At 41.2% G+C, this 18,947-nt stretch overlaps 1 protein-coding gene across 1 annotated transcript in view; it reads left to right on the top strand.

Annotated features, from left to right (window-relative positions):
• Positions 1-18,947, top strand: part of slc30a6 (solute carrier family 30 member 6) — a 115,674-nt gene that overhangs the window by 76,512 nt on the left and 20,215 nt on the right. Inside the window, exons 10-14 of the mRNA XM_033025427.1 lie at positions 65-113; positions 5,655-5,774; positions 7,236-7,338; positions 9,422-9,469; positions 12,869-12,937. Of these exons, the coding sequence (XP_032881318.1) occupies positions 65-113; positions 5,655-5,774; positions 7,236-7,338; positions 9,422-9,469; positions 12,869-12,937 (389 nt within the window). The remainder of the gene's footprint in view (positions 1-64; positions 114-5,654; positions 5,775-7,235; positions 7,339-9,421; positions 9,470-12,868; positions 12,938-18,947) is intronic.

Raw genomic sequence — 18,947 nt, 5'->3', positions numbered from 1 at the left:
GAAGAGTTTTATTGAGGACATTAATAGAGGAAAGAATCTAATGGGCTACCTGCTTATGTTGCAGCTGCCAGTACAAGTTGGCTCCAGGAACATGTTGCGGATGTAAGCCGAAGGTAAGAGTGATACAGAAATGTTGATTATGACATTGTGTTGTTAACCCTATATTAAAAAAAACATATTGATCACCTGTACAGCTTGATTTGAGTTTATCTAACATTATTGAGTATAGGCTTTTTTTGAGGGGGTGGGGGGGGGGTCATGTTGCAGTTATGACGTTGGTGAGGGCATATTTAGTATCACAAGACCAGGTGAGGACCGTCCCCAAAGGCAATATTCCACCACTGACCCGTAGCCCCCAACTGAGGGGTTCCCATTGTGACGCCATAGATCTCCGTTGTGACGCGAATCACGGCAACCCTCCTCCAACTGCACCTCGCCATCTTCCTACTCCTATCCTCCTCCGTTACCCCTCATCCCCCAGCACACCCTCTCCCTCCTCTTCACCCTCCCTCTTCTTCTCTCCTCCCCCACCTCTCCCTCCCTCTCCCTTCCCCACCCTCGGTCACTCCCTCTCTCCCTCCATAACCCCTCTCCCCTCCCTACCCCGTCCTCTCCCTCTATGTCTCCGCTCCACCACTCCTCACCTCCCCCATTGCCCTCCCCACCCTCTATCCCCCACTCCCCCTCCCCTCCCTCTATCCCCCCTCCTCCCCCACTCTCCCTCCCCAGCTCCCCCACTTTCCCCTCCCGCTCCATCCCTACCCCCCTCCTCACCTCCCCCCCAATAATAATCCCAATGTTTGTTTTTAATGAAATCTCCCCGCTGTCCCTCCCACTCCACGAAGAAATCTTGATTTTTTAATGTAAATGAGATTCGGGGTACCATTGTGAAGTCATTGTAACGCGGCTGAAGGGCAGGGCAAGTGGAAAAGTCATTTGAAAAGTGATTTTTGTAAAGTTTGAAATGTTAACATCTTGTAAAATAGTTGGGGCCAGCAAACAATACAATCCATTTGCTTTCATTTCAGGTGAAGTCAAGCAAAGCAAAAGCACAGGGCAGGCCAAACAACTCATTTAATTTCATTAAGGGCTAACAAATCATTTATTGCAAGCACATTAAGGGTTAACAAATCATCATTCATTGCAAGCACATTGCTGGCTAACAAATCATTTATAGCAAGCACATATAGGGTTAACCATATAAAGCACAAAACAACATAAACCACATAAAGCACATAAAGGGTAGACTCACAGTTCAGTAGATTCACAGCAGAATCACAGAGTGACTGGCTCAAGTCGAGGCATCCGGGGATTTATAGTCCTGCCCACCCCCCCCCCCCCACCCCCCCCCCCGGGGCGTTACCTTCATCATGGTGATTGACAGGCGAGAGGGCCAATCAGCTGATCTCAAGAAAATTTAAACATTCATAACTTTTTATTTCATCGATCGAAAAAATCCTCAGGGCTGCCTCAGCGGAGGAGGACTATGAGTAAGATGGCCAAAAATCATAGCAATATATGGTAGTGTTTTTTCTAAAATCAATATACAGCACAGACAGGAAGTGGTCAAGATCAGACTTTTAGTTATATAGATAGATAAATGTTCAGTTTTGGGTACCATGTTATAGGAAAGATGTTGTCAAGCGCAGGAGGATGAGGGGTGATCTTATGGAAGTGTACGAAATCGTGAGAGGAATAGATCAGGTAAACACACAGAGTCTCTTGCCAAGAGTAGGGGGCTAGAGAACCAGAGGACATAGGTTTAAAGTGAGGGGGGAAAGATTTAATAGGAACCTGAGGGGTAACTTTTTTTACACAAATGGTGGAGGGTATTTGGAATAAACTGCCGGAGGAGGTAGTTGAGGCAGGTACTATCGTAATATTTAAGAAACGTTCAGACAGGTACATGGACAGGATGGGGTTAGAGGGATAAGAGCTAAATACAGGAAGGTGGGACTAGTGCAGATGGGACATGTTGGTCGGTGTTGGGCAGCTGGGCCCGTTTCCACTGTGTATGCACTTCAAATATATTTGAGAGCTAATGAGCATAGTTGAGGGATAGAATCAAAGATTTGCAACATTGAAGGAGTAAATCTAAACGGAGCAACACAGCCTAATGTACATTGTAGCATTAGGTCACGGCTCCTATCGTGCACATCCAAGTTATTTTTAAAATGTAGACACAGGAAACTACAGTTGCTGAAATCTGGAGCAACAAACTGCTGGAAGATCTTAGCAGGTCGAGCAGCATCTGTGGATGGAAACGGACACTCAACCCAAAACATCACTGTTCATTTACCTCCACAGTTACTGCTTGACTCGCTGAGTTCCTACAGGAGTTTATTTTTTGCTATTTTTAAATTTCTGACGCCATACCAAGCCCTGAGAGAAAACTTGTTTTCTTACCTCCCTCCTATCAATTGCTTAAAATCGATATCCTCCACCATTTAAGTCGCCAATCAATCTTATTTGTTTCAAATAAATCATTTAATCTTTCTTCATAGCTACATTTTTTCCAGTCCAGATTTAGTCTTTGTAAATCTCCTCTGAAACTTCTCCTTTGCAAATGCACCTTTCTGTAATGTGGTGATCTAAGTTGTTTGCCGTTCTCAGTCCATAGTATACCTATTATAAACCGTTATACCAGGAACTCCAAATGTTATGTGTAAGAAGGAACTGCAGATGTTGGTTTAAACCTTCTTGAGTCTCGACATGAAACGTCACCCATTCTTTCTCTCCAGAGATGCTGCCTGTTACTCCAGCTTTTTGTGTCTATTCTCCAAATGTATTGTTCTATGCCTTGCTCATTGAAAGAATGCACTCGAAAGGGATGTCATTGTATCATCATGTCCTGCTGCCTCGGAAAATTTGTGGACATGCACACTGAAGTTTCTCTGTTCCTCCTCCCCATTTCTGCTCTGCTGAGCAGACCAACCAAATCTTCCCACAGTCTAAAGTTTTCTTCCTCTTTTCATACTGACTGCAAGCTTGTTTATTATGCCTCCTACCTTTAAATCCACCCTCAACATTTACTGCAAAAACAAGGTTCAGAGTACATAATATTATGATGGACTTCCATTCAAAAGACCCATGAAATATTACCATTTGTTTCCATTGTTGGGTTCAGTTTTTTCACTATTGAATCCGCATTGAATAGAGACCAACCTCTCATGACAAACGTTATCAAAAACCTTTTTAAAAATCTACATAGATCACATCCAAACCATCCTCATCGGCCTCCTTGCAAGCTCCTCAGAAAACACGATCAATGTATGAGATCTGACCTTCCATTATCAAATGCATGCTGATTATCTTTGATTAATCTCTACCTTTCTAATGAAGATTTATATGGTCCCTCAGAATTGATTTAAATAATTTACCCATTTTGCGTTAAACCAACTGGCTTGCAATTACACAGTTTATCCCTTTCACCCTTTTTAAACAATGGTAGAACACAAGCAGTTTTCCAGTCCTCTGTTATCAAGATAGGTAGGTTTTGCTAATGCGGGTAACTTGAACAGAGTATCTTCAGCCATTAGAAGCCTTGTGTAAAGTCTCCATTACCACAAAAGAAATCATTGTGTAGAAGAGTGTAATTTAAGCCATCTTCAAAACCTAAATTAAATACCTTGATCTTACTACAAGATGCCAAATTAGAGGTTTTTGAAGTAGCTGAAGGGTAATTGTTCTAATTTGTTCTTTCCTCACAATCGGACAGATTGATGTGATTTAGATAAAGATTAACCTTGTTGAGTAGGGGCATAGCAGCAGATCACACAGCGTCCCAGTGGACTGCACTTTCACAAAACCACCTGCAAAAGATCAAACACTTGAGAAGTTTGTGTTGCAATCACAAACTCGCCTTGTGGGCAAAAAGATAATCCTGTAGTCAGGGGAACTGTGTCTTTCACACCAGCTTCGTTTAATGTATGTTAGCTGCAAGTATACCTACAGGTAACTGTAAATACAGTTAAACTGTATACTGAACCATCCTATCATCAACTAAAGAGCAGTCTTGACCTACCATCCACCTCACTGGAGACCCTTTAATTGGACATTACTGGAATTTGTCTTGCGCTAAACATTATTCCCTTTATCCTGTATCTCAATGGTTCAACGGTCCTTTATTGTCACGTGTACCATTTAAGGTACAGTGAAATTTGATTTACCATACAGTCATACCAGAAAAAAGCAACAAGACACACAACTACATAAAAGTTAACATAAACATCAACAACAGCCGCTCCCCACATTCATCTGTACACTGGACAGCTTGATTGTAATCATGTATTACCACTGACTGGATAAGACACAATCAAAACCGCATGTACCTCGGTTGTGACAAAATAAACTAAACTAAATATTAACACTGTAGCTCAAAATTTAAAATTGTTTTGCAGTTATTAAGGATTATGTCATGCTTTAAAAGCAAGGATAGGAACATTCATTGGCACCTGCATTTTAAGGGATAGGGCAAACTTGAACATATGAATAGTATAATATACAGTATAGCATATTGTTTAATACATAAAATAAATACCCTGGAGTAACAACAGGGCTGTAATTTCATCGTTGAACTCTGATAATTATAAAGCACTAAAGCTTTACTCGTGAAGATTATTACATCATCTTCAACCTTGGATCAGGTTACAGCTTCTCAATCACACCCAGGGATTCACTCTTATTATGTGAGTGGGTTTGGGAGAGTTGTTTTGCAAATGGACTTTTTTTTGCAAGCTGCATAAATGTTGGTTATTTCCATCCATTTATTCTTTACTGTTTGTGGTTTGAAAATCTTAAAAGTCGTTGCAAGTAAAAATTAGAATTAGTGTAGATAATATTGGCAGACAAAATAGCTGCAAACCATTTTTTAAATGGTTCTTACTTTTACCAAGTCTTGCCGTGATATACAAAACCTGTGGATGCCTGTAGATTCTCCAATTTATTCATGCTGAAAGTGAGAAATTTTTCTAAACAGTGCATATTAAAAAATTCTCAGTGTGGCAAAATTGATATAACAAGCCTTAATTGTACAATAGACTGCATATGATGGAATCAGGCAAAAAACAAGTGCTGGAGGAAAGCAGGTCAGGCAGCCGCATCTGTGGTGGGAAAAGTACAGTAGCCACTTCAGTTCAGGTCCCTTCTTCAGTCTCAAGAAGGGTCCTGACCAAAACATCATCAGAACATTTTCTTCCACAGATCCTGCCTGACCCATTGAGTTCCTCCAGCACATTGTTTTTTTGCTCTGTCTGTGCTTAAATTAATAGAGTTGCCAAGTTATCTCCTTGCAGGCTGTGTTTCCACGACTCCTGATGAAAACTGCCAGGACAGCAGTTCTTAGTATTAATTAATGGGATAACAAGGAAAAACAATATGTCTTCAAAGGTTTTGAAGTTTTCAATCATGTATAGGCAGATGAGATCAGTTTAACTTGGCATCATGATCAGGACAAACATTGTGGGCCGAAAGGCCCTTCTTGTGCTGTACTTAATGTTCTATGTTCTAAAAAGTGTTGTTATAATGCTAACATCAAATTTTGTATCCATAATGTTGTTAGTCAATAAATTAAATGATGGTATTATACTTATGAAGACTGAAATAGTTTCAGAAAAGAACTATTTCTGAAAATCTTATTTATATTTCACTTTCAGCTTATGTGGAATAATTCCGAGTCTAAGCAGCATTTTGCTTCCTCGTATGAACCCATTTGTCCTAATTGACCTTGCAGGAGCATTGGCACTTTGCATCACCTACATGTTGATTGAAATAAAGTAAGTGGTGTACATTGCATGTTCTGCATTACCATTGAACTATGACACATTTGGAAACCAGACATAAAGATATAGAAAATGTGGTTTAAAAAATCAATGTTTTTTTAAATTACTCATAGAAACCACAAACCTCACCTGTGATTTCCCTTCTCTACAGAATTAATTAAGTTATTCTTAGTGTGTCTCTTTCAATGTCTCACCACACACCCCTGCTTTTATCTTTTTCTACACCATGTGGACATAGGCCCAGACTATCACGCAAATCAAACTCCTTTACATTGACCCGATTTACACTTCGCAAATTTCTCATCAAAGCCACCAGCATAATCAAGGACCAGTCTCACCCCCGCCATTCTCTCTTTACCCCTATCCCACCAGGTAACAGGTACATAAACTTGAATACCTCCAGATTCAGGGACAATTTCTTCCCAGTTGTTATCAGGCAACTGAACAGTCCTCTCACCAGTTAGAATGAGGTCCTGACCTCCCATCTACCTCATTGGAGACCTTTGAACTATCTTCAATGGACTTTACCGGACTTTACCTTGCACTAAATGTTATACTCTTTATCCTGTATCTGTACACTGTAATCATGTATAGTATTTTCATTGACTAGATAGTACGCAACAGAAAGCTTTTCAGTTTCAGTTTAGCTTATTATCACGTGTACTGAGGTACAGTGAAAGGCTTTTGTTGGGTGTTATCCAGTCAGCAGAAAGACAATTCGTGATTACAATCGAGCCATTTACAGAGTATAGATACATGATAAGGGAATAACATTTAGTACAAGGTAAAGCCAGCAAAGTCCGATCAAAGATAGTCCGAAGGTCACCAAAGAGGTAGATAGTAGTTAAGCACTGCTCTCTAGTTGTGGTAGGATGATTCAGTTGCCTGATAACACTGTACCTCGGTATATGCAACTATAATAAACTAAACCTAAACGTTCATTTGTCTATGAACGTTCTGCCAATGTTTTTCTGCAATGTTTCCCTTGGCTATTTCCTAGTTTTTCTATACCCTCTGGTCATATTTCAAAGAAGGAATCTGTAGGCATGAAGTAATTGCCTTATTTTTTATTCGAAGGATGTGGACTTCACAGGGTAAATTAGTGTTTAATTGCCCGTCAATAATTGCCCTTGAGAAGTTGCCTTCTTGAACAGTTGCATTCTTGTCAGGGAGAAAGTTCCGGGATTTTAACCCAGCAATGGTGACCCAGCAATTGACTTTTTTTTGTTGACAGCATCCAGTTCTAACTCTATTTTTCTCAATCCCACAGATGTGTTGTGAATCTGCTCAACTGGCATTATAATTGAACCAGATTTCCTTTACTAAACTGCATCCTTTTGCATTATAGAAAATCAATCAGTATAAAACTACAATATCTAAATCTACAGACTAAAAAAAATAGAAGTCTATATCATTAACCTTTACTCACCAACTATTTTTCTCCTCCATTCCCAGTAATTATTTTGCTGTGGATACAGCTTCAGCTATAGCTATTGCAGTTATGACATTTGGCACCATGTATCCAATGAGTGTCTACAGTGGAAAGGTGCTACTTCAGGTAGGTGATCTCATATCAAATGTCCAACCAAATACAGAAAATATATCTGATTACCAATAAATTAGGTTCTTGCTCGAATTGTGTAGAATAAAACATAATTTATTTTCAAAAGAATCATATGATTGACACACGATTGAGTGTGCCAAATTTTAATATTTGTTGGATTTGTATACTTTTGTCCTCTTGCATCTTGGGAGAACATTTGGCATTTTATAACATACAGAAACAATTACTCTTGGGTAACTTACAACCCAACTGTATGAACATCGAATTCTTCAATTTTAACCAAAGCCTAACTCCCTCCCCCCACTTTTATTTTTTTTGCACCTCTCTCTCCCCCCAATGCCCCACCTGGACTCGCACCTGTTGGTCCCCTCCCCTCCCCTTCCACCTACATTCCTTCCTTTAACTTCACATTTCATAAACTTCAATCCTTTTGTCTCACACATTCATGCATTTAGATGAACAAGGGCCGATTAGGGATAGTCAGCATGGTTTTGTACGTGGGAGGTTGCGTCTCATGAATCTGGTTGAGTTTTTTGAAGATGTGACCAAAAGGATCGATGAGGGCAGAGCTGTAGGTGTTGTACATAAGGACTTTAGCAAAGCATTCGACAAGGTTCCGCATGGCAGGCTGCTCTGGAAGGTTAGATCGTAAGGGATCTAAGAAGAGATAGCTGAATGGATCGAAAATTGGCTTCATGGAAGGAAGCAGAGGGTGATGGTGGAAGGTGGTTTCCCGGACTGGAGGCCTGTGACTAATGGTGTGCTTCAGGGTTCAGTGCTGGGCTCGTTATTGTTTGTCATCCACATCGATGATTTGGATGAGAAAATACATGGCAAGATTAGTAAGTTTGTGATGATACAAAATTGGGTGATTTTGCAGATAGTGAAGATGGTTGTGGAAAATTGCAGCAGGATCTTGATCGATTGGCCAGCTGGGTTGAGTAATGGTTGATGGAATTTAATACAGAGAAATTAAGGTGTTGCATTTTGGGAAGTCTAACCTGGGCAGGACCTACAGAATGAATGGTAGGGCTCTGGGGAGTATTGTAGTGGGATCTAAGATGGCTGGTGCATGGTTCCTTGAAGGTGGAGGCACAGGTAGATCTGTGGAGAATAGGCATTTGGCACATTGGCCTTCATCCGTCAGAGTATTGCATATAGAAGTTGGGAGGATGCTACTACAAAGATTTATGAGGATGTTGCCAGGACTAAAGGGTCTGAGCTATAGGGAGGGGTTGAGTGGGCTGGATCTCTATTCCATGGAGCGCAGGAGAATGAGGGGAGATCTTAAAGAGGTATACAAAATCATGAGGATTAGATCGGATAGATGCACAAAAGAGTCTTTTGCCCAGAGTAGGGGAATCAAGGACCAGAGGACATAGGTTCAAGGTGAAGAGGAAAAGATTTAATAGGAATCCGAGGGGTAACTTTTTCACACAAAGGGTGGTAGGTGTATGGAACAAGCTGCCAGAGGAGATCGTTGAAGCTGGGCCTCTCCCATCGTTTAAAAAACAGTAGGACAGGTTTGGAGGGATATGGACCAAACACGGACAGGTGGAACTACTGTAGATGGGACATGTTGTCCGGTGTGGGCAAGTTGGGCCAAAGGGCCTGTTCTATGATGTATCACTCTGACTCACACATTCCAACAATTTGTTTATCAAAAACCTCCTCACCTGGATCCATCTATTACATGCTCCACTTTCTCTCACCCCCCCGTCCCCGTCCGTCCCCCCGTCCCCCACACCACAATCAATCTGAAGATGGGTCCCGACTCAAAACGTCACCTATCTGTGTTCTCTGGAGATGTTGCCTGTTATGCTGAGTTATCCAGCATGTTGTGTCTTTATGACATATTATAACACCAAGTTGTTGATAGAATCAGTTTTTAGATTATCAATGAAAAGTACAGTATAAAATTCACTCAATACAGCTTTAGCTATTTATTTGTGTGGAACGTGAGGTCCTGTTGACAAGGAAAGGGGTTGATAATGATGAGAGGCAATGTTAATTTCATGAAAAGGTTTGTTCTTTGCATAAAGGGTGTAATTTGTGACCCATCTATTTATTTTTACAGACAACACCTTCGCATGTGATTGGGCAGTTGGACAAGCTTCTCAGAGAGGTATGCATTGGAATAAAGATTCTTGAGAATAACAATAATATTTGCTTCCTTTATACACTGTTTGAATCCTTTCTGTCATGTGTGTCGCAAGTCATTTACCCAGATGCATTAAACAGGAAGGCTTCCATAGTGGCTACATTTTCATTTTAACTAAATCACAGATCCATCTGTTAACATTAAAGAATTTGGGATATTCCCAATCACTCAGATATGAATAACTTAGCGGGTCAGGCAGCATCTCTGGAGAAACGGGATAGGTGGCGTTTCGGGTCGGACGCCTTCTTCAGACCTAAAGGGTGTTCTGACCTGAAGCGTCACCTATTCTCCAAGATGCTGTCTAACCTGTTGAGTTGCTCCAGCATTTTGTGTCTATCTTTCGTATAAACAAGCATCTGCAGCTCCTTCCTAGACCCAAATTGGAATATACTTGCGTCTAACCTGATTTTCCACGAGTGCAAGTTGAGAAAATTTGATTATTTGTGCACTCATAGGAGGCAGGGCCAGATGACTGAAAGTTTTGAAAGATGAAGACGTTAATGGCTACATCGAGAGTTAGAGTCATAGAGAGTAATGGTGTCCAACATGTCCCACCGACCACCATGTTCCATCTCACTAGTCCCACCTGCCTGGTTTTGGCCCATATGCCTCTATATCTATCTTATCCATGCACCTATAATGTTTCGTAAACATTTATTTCTCAGGTTACTGTATTCCCAAAGCTGTTGAATTTCAGCTGGTTTAAGTGTTTAATCCATTTAACATATTGTAGACTTGACATTTTATTACTATGCTGCTTGCGATATTGTCTTTCACGTGAGACATTAAAGTGCAATGGATTTAATGCACTTTTCGAGGGAGACTAGAGTGTCCTGACCATCGCTGGTCGTTCAACCAACATTGCAAGCGGATAAACGTATTGCAGGAGCATATACTTGAATGTTATGTTTAAGAAAGAATTGCAGATGCTGATAATGTTATCATATGCACTCAGTTTGATATCCCTGATGAATTCCTGTAAATAAATATCTTCTAAGTTCTCTGTGTTAGAATAATGGTAAGGTATTTCAATTTTTTCAGTTTACTTTATTATTGTCATGTGTACCGAGGTGCAGTAAAAAGCTTTTGTTTGCATGCTTGCTATCCAGTCAAAGAAAAGACTATGCATGATTACAATCAAGCTGTCCTCAGTGTATAGATAAAGGATAAAGGGTACTACTGTTTTAGGATAGATTCAATAACAGAAACATTAAGTTCTATGTAAGATTCCAGCATCTGTTCGATAGAGCTCTTAAAGATAGCGGAGTCAGGAGATATGGTGAGAAGGCTGGAACGGGATACTGAATGTAGATGATCAGCCATGATCACAGTGAATGGTGGTACTGGCATGAAGGGCCAAATAGCCTACTCCTGCACCTATTGTCTATTGTCTATCTGCAGTTCCTTGTGTCCAGCAAAAGTACAAAGGACCTGAATATTAAAGGGAGAAACTGCTGGTGGAACTCAGCAGATCAGGTAGTATTATTCAGGAAAGAAATAGTGTTGATATTTTGGGTCAAGAACTTTTCCTCAAAACTGGGGGAAGAGTTGAGGGTGTAGGTCTTCACCCCTGATTCCCCTGTGCTCATCACTCAGTTCTGTTTGATTGGTTCTTCCAGCGTTTCTACTGTTGTTTCAGATTCTGCAGTTTATTTGTTTTCGAAAATGATTTATTGGTCTTTTTCAAGATTATTGAATGGCAACATGGCGACATAACCGCCTTGTGAGGAGTTAAATTGAGTGGCTGACATGTAGGACAGTAGATTGCACAACTAACGCCTGGAAACATAGAAACATAGAAAATAGGTGCAGGAGTAGGCCATTCGGTCCTTCGACCCTGCACCGCCATTCGATATGATCATGGCTGATCATCCAACTCAGTATCCCATCCCTGCCTTCTCTCCATACCCCCTGATCCCTTTAGCCACAAGGGCCACATCTAACTCCCTCTTAAATATAGCCAATGAACTGGCCTCAACTACCTTCTGTGGCAGAGAATTCCACAGATTCACCACTCTGTGTAAAAAATGATTTTCTCATATCGGTCCTAAAAGACTTCCCTCTTATCCTTAAACTGTGACCCCTAGTTCTGGACTTCCCCAACATCGGGAATAATCTTCCTGCATCTAGCCTGTCCAACCCCTTAAGAATTTTGTGAGTTTCTATAAGATCCCCCCTCAATCTTCTGAATTCCAGCGTGTACAAGCCGAGTCTATCCAGTCTTTCTTCATATGAAAGTCCTGCCATCCCAGGAATCAGTCTGGTGAACCTTCTCTGCACTCCCTCTATGGCAAGAATGTCTTTCCTCAGATTAGGAGACCAAAACTGTACGCAATACGTACTCACCAAGACCCTGTACAACTGCAGTAGAACCTCCCTGCTCTTATACTCAAATCCTTTTGCTATGAATGCTAACATACCATTTGCTTTCTTCACTGCCTGCTGCACCTGCATTCCTACTTTCAATGACTGGTGTACAATGACACCCAGGTCTCGTTGCATCTCCCCTTTTCCTAATCGGTCACCATTCAGATAATAGTCTACTTTCCTGTTTTTGCCACCAAAGTGGATAACCTCACATTTATCCACATTGTACTGCATCTGCCATGCATTTGCCCACTCACCCAACCTATCCAAGTCACCTTGCAGCCTCCTAGCATCCTCCTCACAGCTAACACTGCCCCCCAGCTTCGTGTCAACCGCAAACTTGGAGATGTTGCATTCAATTCCCTCATCCAGATCATTAAAAAGAAACGTGACAGCAGCAAAAAGCCTGAAACATTCTCCATGCTGCTTTTATTTATTATCAAGAATGACCTTTTCATTGCCCAATATGAATCTTTTGAAAAATGTTTTGGAAAGAATAGGGCAACATAGTGATGCAGATGGTAGAGGTGCTGCCTCAGTGCCAGAGACCCCCATTCGATCCTGATCGTGTAGAGTTTGCACGTTCTCACTGTGACCGCATGGATTTCTTCCAGGCCCTCGGATTTCCTCCCTCATCCCAAATAAACGCAGGAATTTTATTTAAGTTAATTGACATCTGTAAAATAGTCCCGAGTGTGTAGGGAATGGATGAGAAAATGGTATAACATAAAGCCAGTGTTAAAGGGTGATCGATGGTTGGCATGAACCGAAGGGCTTTGTTTCCATGCTCTATCCATGTGTATCTAAAAAGATAGTTTGACAGCATCATAATAATGATCTTTCAAAACCAACGCGTTCTGCTATGTAATTTTTCTGTGCTTCCATGGTTAAGTAACTTGACAAGTCCTAATGAAAATAGTTATGAAAAGTTGAAGCTGCTTATAAGTAAGTCTTAAAATGTCACTGCAAGTTAATAGTTTGGTGTTTCTGTGGCAGGTCTCCACTTTGGATGGTGTTCTTGAAGTGCGGAATGAACATTTTTGGACCCTCGGATTTGGAACTCTGGTATGATCCTTAAATGTGAATTTAATAGTGACAAACTTGAGTGCCCTGAGTCACTAATGACTATTACCTCTTCATCCTTGTGTTACCAATTCCCTGATGTCACTCGTATTGTAATAAATGTAATTAACTCTTATTGTAATAAACTCCTATGGTTAGATGCCTCACAGCACTAGAGTCCCGAGTTCGATCTTCACCTCGGGTGCTGCCCGTGTGGAGTTTGCACATTCACCCTGTGACTACGGATTTCCTCTGGGTGCTCCGGTTTCCTCCCACATCACAAAGATGTGCGGGTTTGTAGGTTATTTGGTCTCTAAAATTTCCCCCAGTGTGTAGGAAAAGAATGAGAAATTGGGGTAACATAGAACTAGTGTGAGTCCATGGTCGGTGTGGACTCAGTGGGCCGACAATCATTACAAACAGTAACTTTGTAATATCCCACATGTTCTGTCATTGCAATCGTTTTTTTCGTATGGAATTTCCTTTTTCCCTTTTGCGGTTCAGCTTTCATTTTGGAAGTGGGAGCAAGTCATTTTAAAAAGTAGGTTTCAACTGAGTTCAATAATGATGAAAGCAGCCAAAAAGCTTAAGTTCTTAGCGTTGTGAAGAAGTGATTAAGAGATGGGGTTAGAAAGATCTGAAACTTAGCTTGACTCCTGTTCCTCCCATCATGTCAGGGTAGGCTGAAGCACAACATAGTCCGAGACTTGATTTCAAAAATTGGCGAAAACAGTAAGGAAACAAAGCATTTGTAAAAGTAAGTCGATGAGTGACATCAGGGAATCGGTTACACAAGGTACGAGTAATGGGAAATGGGCTTTTGGATTGGATTATAGAATCTATGATGCAGAAAATCACGTTTTAGCAAATTTGAGAGCATTATGAAAATGTCAAGGTTAATTGTATTAACTGTAGTCATAGAGTCATACAGCGTGGAAACTGGCCCTTCAGTCCACTTGTCTACACCAACCAACATGCCCCATCTACACTGGTTCCACCTGCCTGCATATGTGCAATAACCCTCTAAACCTATCCCATCCATGTACCTGTGTAAATATTTCTCAAACTTCATGATAGCACCTGCCTCAACTACCTCCTCCAGCAGCCTGTTCCATACACCCACTGTGTAAAATGTTACCCCTTAGGTTCCTATTATATCTTCCCTCCCCCACAATCTTCAAGCTATTCAATATGATCATGGCTGATCATCCAAAATCAGTACCCCGTTCTGGCATTTTCCTCCATATCCCTTGATTCCCTTACCCCTAAAAGCCAAACCTAACTCTCTCTTGAAAACATCCAGTGAATTGGCCTCCACTGCCTTCTGTGGCAGAGAATTCCACAGATTCACAACTCTGGGTGAAAAAGTTTTTCCTTATCTCAGTCCTAAATGGCCTACCCCATATTCTTAAACTGTAACCCCTGGTTCTGTACACCCCCAACATCAGAAACATTTTTCCTGCATCTACCCTGACCAATCCTCTAAGAATTTTATATGTTTCTATAAGATACCCTCTCATCCTTCTAAATTCCAGCGAATACAAGCCCAGTCGACCCATTCATTCATCATACGTCAGTCCCGCCATCCCGGGAATTAACCTGGTGAACCTACGCTGCACTCCTTCAATAGCAAGAATGTCCTTCCTCAAATTAGGAGACCAAAATTACACACAATACTCCAGGTTCTGTCTCACCAGAGCCCTGTACAGCTGCAGTAGGACCTCCTTGCTGCTAAACTCAAAGCCTCTCACAATGAAGGCCAGCTTTCTTCACTGCCTGCTGTAAATGCATGCTTACTTTCAGTGACTGATGTACATGCACACCCAGGTCTTGTTGCACCTCCCCTTTTCCTAATCTGACACCATTCAGATAATAACCTGCCTTCCTGTTCTTGCCACCAAAGTGGATAACCTCACATTTATCCACATTATACTGCATCGGCCATGCATTTGCCCACTCACCCAACCTATCCAAGTCACGCTGCAGCCTCCTAGCATCATTCCTTGCAGCTCGCACTACCACCCAGCTTTGTGTTATCCGCAAACATTTAATCTAAACTAGTCTAAATCGTTAACATATATTGTAATCAACTGGAGTCCCAGCACCGAGCCTTGCGGCACCCCACTACCCGTCACTGCCTGCCATTCTGAAAAGGATCCGTTAATTCCTACTCTTTGCTTCCTGTCTGGCCAACCAGTTCTCTATCAATGTCAATAGTCTACCCCCAATACCATGTGCTCTGATTTTGCACACTAGTGCGGGACCTTGTCAAAGGCCTTTTGAAAGTCCAGATACACCACATCCACTGACTCTCCCATATCCATTCTACTTGTTAAATCCTCAAAAAATTCCAAAAGATTAGTCAAGCATGATTTCCCCTTCATAAATCCATGCTGTCTTTGACTGATCCTGTCACCGCTTTCCAAATGCACTGCTATAACTTCTTTAATAATCGACTCTAGCTTCTTCCCCACTACCGATGTAAGTCTAACTGGTACATAAATTCCCCGTTTTCTCTCTTCCTCCTTTCTTAAAAAGTGGATTTATATTGGCTACCCTCCAGTCCACCGGAACTGATCCAGAGTCGAGAGAACATTGAAAAATGATCACCAATGCATCCATGATTGGGCCACCTCCTTAAGTACTCTGGGATGCAGACCATCAGGCCCTGGGGATCCATCTGCCTTAAGTCTCAACAGTTTACCTAACAACATTTTCTGACTAATGTGGATTCCCTTAAGTTCCTCCCTCCCACTACTAGATCCCTGGTCCCCTAGTATTTCCGGGAGATTGTTTGTGTCTTCCTTAATGAAGACAGAACCAAAGTACTTGTTTAACTGTTCTGCCATTTCCTTGTTTCCCAATATAAATTTACCTGTCTCTGACTGTAAGGGACCTACATTTATCTTCACCTGTCTCTCACTGTAAGGGACTTACATAAATCTTCTCTGCACCTTATCCAGCTTGACAACATCTTTCCTCTAACATGGTGCCAAAAACTGAACACAATACTCTAAATATGACCTATTATTGGAACAAAACCAATTGCAAATACGTTTCCAAAACCTCGCCATCAAATATTTGACCGTTTGAGTCATTCTGCAAGATTCAAACTGCTGTGACAGGAGATCAGGCACATTTTAAATATTTTTTTCCCTGTTGTGTATTTTCCCATGTAATTCTATCACCTTTGTTTATTTTCCAGCTTCGTGTCAATAAACCATTAAATGTCACTGTTTCTCCTCATAGACACATATAGAGCTATTGCTTCTGTGTAAAAATAGATCTTGCAACATTTCATTTAAATTCACTTGGGAAATATTTCTAAACAAACAGACTGGTTCACAAAACATATTATCATTCTGTATTCGTAAACATAGATACACATGATTTTTTTGGGTGGCACAGTTAATAAATGTGATCACAAATTTATTCTTTTAATGACTCGCAAGTACATGAATCAGGCTTTCGTGCTTTTATTAGGTGTGTGCAATGCATATGATACGAAACTGGCTGCAAACAGATAGCTGTGTTTGGACCATATTGGAACATGTTTCGGGAGAGCAAAATGTTTAATTACTTGTTGCAAACAATTAGACCCAAGAGAGCAAATCAGCATCTGAGAGACAGGTCTCAAGCCACATCAAGTGCGAACATGTCACACACTCAGACACAGTAGAAAATCTGAAGTAACAGGTGTGAAAATAGATTCTAGATCCATTCAGTTGTTATATTTGTAACACACATACTTTCCATTCAAATCCCTCTGCACCTTATCATATTAACTTTTCTTTATGCGTACCCTAAATGCATTTGGTGCTGTTTGCTGATGTGGAATATTTCATTATTTTTTAGCTCTTCCTCTTCTGAATTCCAATTTTAATTTTCAAGTTGCTATTTTATAGTTGCTCAAAAGCTGCTATATGTTCATAGGTCATAGGAGCAGAAATAGGCATTCGGTCCATCGAGTCCACTCTGCCATTCAATCATAGCTGATCTAACTTTCTCTCTAAACCCCATTCTCCTGCCTTCTCCACATAACCCTTGACACCCTTACTAATTAAGAATCTGTCGATCTCCACCTTAAAAATACCCAATGGTGGTTTCCACAGCCATCTGTGGAAATGAATTCCACAGATTCATGACCCTCTGACAAAATAAATTCTTCCTCATCTCCTTTCTAAAGTTACATCCTTTCTAAAGGTATGTGCATTTAATACATGATGCTGGGTGGAAAAGTTTCATTTTCCATCTCTCGCAGCACCTGTTTTAATGAATCAAGATTTGCATCACAATTTTCCCTGATTGGAGTCCAGAAGGACCAGGTGACATGGTGATGAATGGCTGGAATTTCCAAATTAACATTGCAGCTCTTACCGTGGCACCTTGGTGTAAATAGAAACCACCACAGTGATATTACTTACGCTAAGATTACCATGTCAAACCTGCGGCTTTCTGATACCTGCTGCTCTTGTACATTGTTGTCTAATACCCACTAGTTATCTGCCCAGTACCCACTAGTTATCTGTCCACTAACTGCAGCACAGTGGAATTTTAGTGTCGTTGAAAGGTGAACAAATTCAACAGCTACTTTACATGCAGCAAGATCTCACGAGCAGCATTACAGCTAAGGTCACGATAATCTACCCTGCTGTTGTCAGTCGAGATGCGAATATCAGCCTTGACTTTCAGAACTCCCCCATTCAAAGAGTGTTATAAGATCTTCTACTTCCACCTGACAGTGCAGACAATGTTACACTGAAACGCTTGACCAGAAATGTTACTCCTCCATGACCTTGCATAGTTTTTTAGTTATTCATGCAGGGCATGTGCTCCATGGGTAACTATTTTTTTGCATCTTGTATTTGCAAAAAACGTTTAAAGAAACTGCTGAGCTTTTTGCTTTTTTTTGATGATGGTTGCAGTTTAAATTGTTAATTTCCTTACCCTAGTAAGATTAATTAGATGCCGAGCCGTTTGTTCCTGGTGGGGATATTTCCGGTGAAGCACATATCCCAAACAATCGCGGAGTCATTCCATTGCTTTTATCTTTTGCATGCAGAAGGTGGTGTCCCTGGCAACATTCTGAAGGATACTCTAGACCATTAGTTCCTCCTCTAGATTATTAATAACATAATCACCATGCTACCATGCTCTTTTAATCTGCCCAGATGAAGTGATACATTGAGTACAAATGATAGGATTCATGGTATTTCTTCCACCATATGTCCGTTAATTATGCTTAAGCACTTACAGGCATAGGTTAGGGTTTATTATTGTCACGTGTACTGAGGTACAGTGAAAAGCTTAGTTGAAAAGCAGATACTGCACATAATATAATCGTCAAACCCAAGTACAATAGGTAGAGCAAAGTGCAAGATACAGAGTGCAAAATAGAATTCTCAGCATTAACCATATAACCATATAACAATTACAGCACGGAAACAGGCCATCTCGACCCCTCTAGTCCGTGCCGACCACATAATCTCCCCTAGTTGTAGTGCATCAGTTCCATAGATAAAGTCCAATGTCTGCAATGGGGTAGAGGTGAATCGAACAATACCTCAGCTTATCAAAGGACCTCAGCCTCATTCACTCTTGGGGAAAACAAACCTAACCAGTCCATTCTCTCCACAACTGAAGTCTTCCAATCCAGGCAACATCCTGGTGAATCTCCTCTGCACTCTCTCCAGTGCAACCACATCCTTAATGTAGTGGCAACTGCACAAGGTACTTCAAGTGTGGTCCAAGCTGTATTTTGTAACGTTGCAACTCAACAGCCCAACTTTTATATTCTACTAGACCAAGTGCAGATCCGTTGGGTCTGCTCCCCCAACGCAATATTCCAGCACTCACCTGTTCCCCCAACGCAACCCGTTTGGCTTTTTTTGAAACTTTAATCATGAATAACCCAGGGGGGTGGGGGCAGAGGTGTGGCACTCGGCAGCTTGAGAGCCCATTGTGATTGGTGCATTGGAGGGGGGAAGGGGAGGGAGGTTTGGAGCGCTGGAGT

This window comes from Amblyraja radiata, chromosome 8 (genome assembly GCF_010909765.2).
Source record: "Amblyraja radiata isolate CabotCenter1 chromosome 8, sAmbRad1.1.pri, whole genome shotgun sequence".
NCBI lineage: Eukaryota > Metazoa > Chordata > Chondrichthyes > Rajiformes > Rajidae > Amblyraja > Amblyraja radiata.
Note: the sequence above shows the minus strand (reverse complement) of the source record. Positions and strands in the feature narration are given on the sequence as shown.